Source organism: Sinocyclocheilus grahami, unplaced genomic scaffold (assembly GCF_001515645.1).
Source record: "Sinocyclocheilus grahami isolate Dianchi unplaced genomic scaffold, SAMN03320097.WGS_v1.1 scaffold124.1, whole genome shotgun sequence".
Classification (NCBI taxonomy): domain Eukaryota; kingdom Metazoa; phylum Chordata; class Actinopteri; order Cypriniformes; family Cyprinidae; genus Sinocyclocheilus; species Sinocyclocheilus grahami.
Genome location: NW_015505303.1, coordinates 1,877,902 through 1,881,548, shown reverse-complemented (window position 1 = coordinate 1,881,548; position 3,647 = coordinate 1,877,902). Strand labels below are relative to the sequence as shown.

The window sequence follows — 3,647 nt, the reverse complement described above, 5'->3', positions numbered from 1 at the left end:
TCTTTCGCCCTCACACAAAATTCCAGACCACTGATTGCTATGATTGCCACCAAAGTTTGCTATAGTAAATATGATGTCACCTTTAGCCCTGCTTTTGTGGTACTAAACATTTAGTGTGAATAAACACAGTGTAATGCAGTTGTATTGCTACATAAAAAGAGTTCTTTAATAACAGACAACCAATTATAAACTAATGTAAAAAGACCAAGAGGTACCATTGGGAGAAAAATCCAAGAAAAGGACAAAGCTCTAATATGTCCAGGTTTAAACTCTGTCAGGATAAAAGAGAGAAAGAGAGAAGCAGAAAGAGATAATTGTAGCTACATCTGGAAAAAATAATCCCAATGGCATTATGTCAGTGGTCAGATAATCCCAATTCTGTTATGTCTGTGTGAGGTCAGACTGGGAAGATTAAGGCTCGAGGTGGATCTAAATTATGTCCATCTGGAACTTAATCTTTGGGCCTTCAATAAATCAAGAAGCAAGACACAGCATGTTATTTGAGGTGTCCTTATGAAGACATCCACGCATCCAAGAGGCAGGCAGTATTTCACTAACTGAAAGTACAACAGAATTGATTAAACCAGAAAAATCTGACGCAAATGCAATCGATTCCTGTACATCAACAGAGGCTCCTGTCATCAGCGAATACTCAGCACCATTCAGCATTGTGTTTAAATGCCTTAATGTTCATGCCTTTGCTTTTGGAAAAGCAATTCCATCATTCACTGTCGCTCGTACACAAACAACAGACAAACACATTCTCACACACACTTCCTCTCAGTGTGTTTAACAGAAGTTATTTTAAGAGCGATGACGCGGTGAGGACAGTTTCTGCCTTTCTACAGATACTGGGTACTTGATGCACAAGGTGTCCTCTTTATTATAAACACCAAGATTTTAGGTTAAAATTTACATGAACGTATAAGAAAAATGCACATTTTTAAGGCCCTGTGATATTTTATGCAAACAAATTTGTCACTAGTTCTTTTAAATGGCCCTATGGTGGACCATTTAAAAGAACATTTATTTTTTAAAACAAATCTTCCAGGTAGTCTCTGAATAAATAATTACATATATTGATATATCAATAATAATTTTAAAAAGAATTAGTATTAATAAAATCAAAATCAAGTTTTTAGCATGTCACACTTTATGAAGATTTTTCTGTGAACAGAATATGAGAATTATACATTGAGATAATGTGATGGTTTAGTGTTCAACAACAGGCTCAGGTCCCATTAAAATGATTTTATGAAAGCAAAAATGAAGAAATCAGCCCACTAATGCTCCATCATCTGGAAAGTTTCATTTAAATACTTTAGGGACCAACTTTCAGCAAGATCTCAAGGCAGATCCTTTTAATTATAAGAGTTTCAGCACTAAATGCATCAGCTTTGATACTACATCTCAGGCAGTTGCAATTGTTTTTTTAATAAACATTATGTTTTCTTTGTTGGAGTTCTTTGTATAAATCATTATGCGCTGATTCTACCCCAAACTGTAAAAATATCTAGCTCTACCACATGAACTCACAAAGGGGAGGAGTTTACTGGTCTATCTGATGCTTAATGTTGTGTGGGCATAATCTAATCCTGCAACAGATGCATATTCCCAGCAGAACCGCACAGGTGACATTGTTCACGAACGCATGTATGCCTGGTCTTCTACGGATTTTTCAACATTATCAACAGGCTACTTCTTTTAGACTGTGTGGCTCTCGAGTGTGAAAATCAGTTGATGCAAATCTCCTTGTAACTAATTCCAGCAAAATCAAGTCCATCTCACTAAACATGTCAAAAACAGGGTCTTCAAACAGTCGGGTGGGTCTAGTATGACACAGCACCTGTAGGTAAAGTCCACGAGTGACCAGTGGAGCATGAGAACAACAGACAATGACTGATTTCGATACTGCACACTCCGCTCTTCCGCTCACTCCGACACCTCCAGCCTGCACTAACTAGAGAGTGACAAAGAAGAACAAAGAGCAGAGGAAAGTACAAATGCATCTGTGTACCTACCGTCATAGTTGACGATGATGATGGCGAGCATGTAATCCTTGCCCAGCATGGTGTCTTCCTGAAAGCCCCCAGGCGGTTAACTCAGATACATTCCAGTCCAAAGCGTCCCAACACCACCGACAAACTCTGCAGCACACACTCACACACAGGGTGACCACTCACACACTCAGTGCCAAACAGCCAGGAATACACTCGCATGCCAAGAGGATTAAAAGCCACACTCTTCTTTTCCTCTCTCCGTCTACCCCCTCTTCTATTTTGCCCTCACTGCTGTCTAATCAACCTCATCTTTGTCTTTCTGTCTAATGCTTGTGCGATCACGCTATTCTGTTCTCTTCTCTATTCTGTTCACTGTCTAGTAGAGAGTGATGCTGTTTTGAGATCGCTTCTCTCTCTCTCTCTGTAACTGTGTGTGTGTCTCTCTCAGTGGATTCTGTAATTCAGTAATGCCTGCAGCTATTCCCCCTCCTTCGTCCCTCCATCCCTCTCTCTCGCTCACTCTCTTTGCCCCCCCAAGCCCATGGTGGTGCCTTAAGGATGGCTGAACATACAGCTGACGAAAGCAAACTGCTGGGGCAAACAAAGCCGTCTGCTCCCTATACAGCAATTCAGGTGTAAATATTCTAAATGGATACATACAGCAATATATATATATATACAGCAAAAAAGTGTAATAGTATTTTTCATGAATCAAACAGGGCACAAACTGTGACGTGTGTTCCTGAGAAGAATTAGTGTCTCCAATCTGTTCCACACAGTGAGGCAGAGACTCACCATCTGTAATGTGAAGAGTAAAACAAATTCTCATTCTTGACACAGGGGTTGAGTTTCAGTACATTTAAAAGCCCTTTATATTATTGTTACAATATAATATGGCCGGGTCAGAATATGCTATTAGAGTTTATGTTATGCCATTAATTATTTATTTTAAAATAATGTAACAAGCTTTATTAGACTTCATAACAAGGTTTCTGGGAAATATTTAAGTACGCCAGATGTGTTGTAGGCTACTGCGATTAGCAAGCTAATGTTACTATATACTGAGGCGTGTATTATATAAACATAATAATTTGAACATATGACTCATACAGCCATATTATTTAGGAATAGATAAAGAGCTGTGGACGTGTAAAGGTTTTTGGTTTGCGTTGTGTTGTGTTGGTCCACCTTAATTCCTCCCGTCGTGAAGTCGAGCGAAGTCCGTCATCATCCAGCCTCCGTTTGCATCATCCTTTTGGTTGCCGTGGCAACGACTTCTCTGTCGAGAGTCTGTCTGCTTCTACAGAGTAACAAGCAGAGACGGGCTCACGCCTTTCTGTAATCAGTGTAATAGGCTGATGTAACTATAACATAATGACATAATTATATTTTATACATGCATGTTTAAACCATAGTTCATGCAGGTTATGAAATAGTTTACATCCATGTTGAAATATGCTTCATTAAAATCTCAGTTCAGTGTAGTGTAGTTGCCCAACACTACCTACTTAAGTGCAGTTTGTAATAATGTCACTTTAAAAGTTTTAGTGCTTTAAAGTATATATTAAATTATTATGATTAATAGGCCTAATCTTTTATCATGCTTTAAAGAAGTACACTTATTTTGATGTTTTGACCAAAATACTA

The 3,647-nt window shown here is 38.6% G+C and overlaps 1 protein-coding gene across 2 annotated transcripts in view; it reads right to left on the bottom strand.

Annotated features, from left to right (window-relative positions):
- Positions 1–2,510, bottom strand: part of LOC107590070 (amyloid beta A4 precursor protein-binding family B member 3-like) — a 23,046-nt gene extending 20,536 nt beyond the window's left edge. For both annotated transcript variants that reach the window (XM_016278690.1, XM_016278691.1), the window contains exon 1: positions 2,022–2,510. In XM_016278690.1, coding sequence (XP_016134176.1) covers positions 2,022–2,070 — 49 coding nt within the window. In that variant the 5' untranslated portion in view covers positions 2,071–2,510. The remainder of the gene's footprint in view (positions 1–2,021) is intronic.
- Between the last annotated feature and the right edge of the window lie 1,137 nt (positions 2,511–3,647).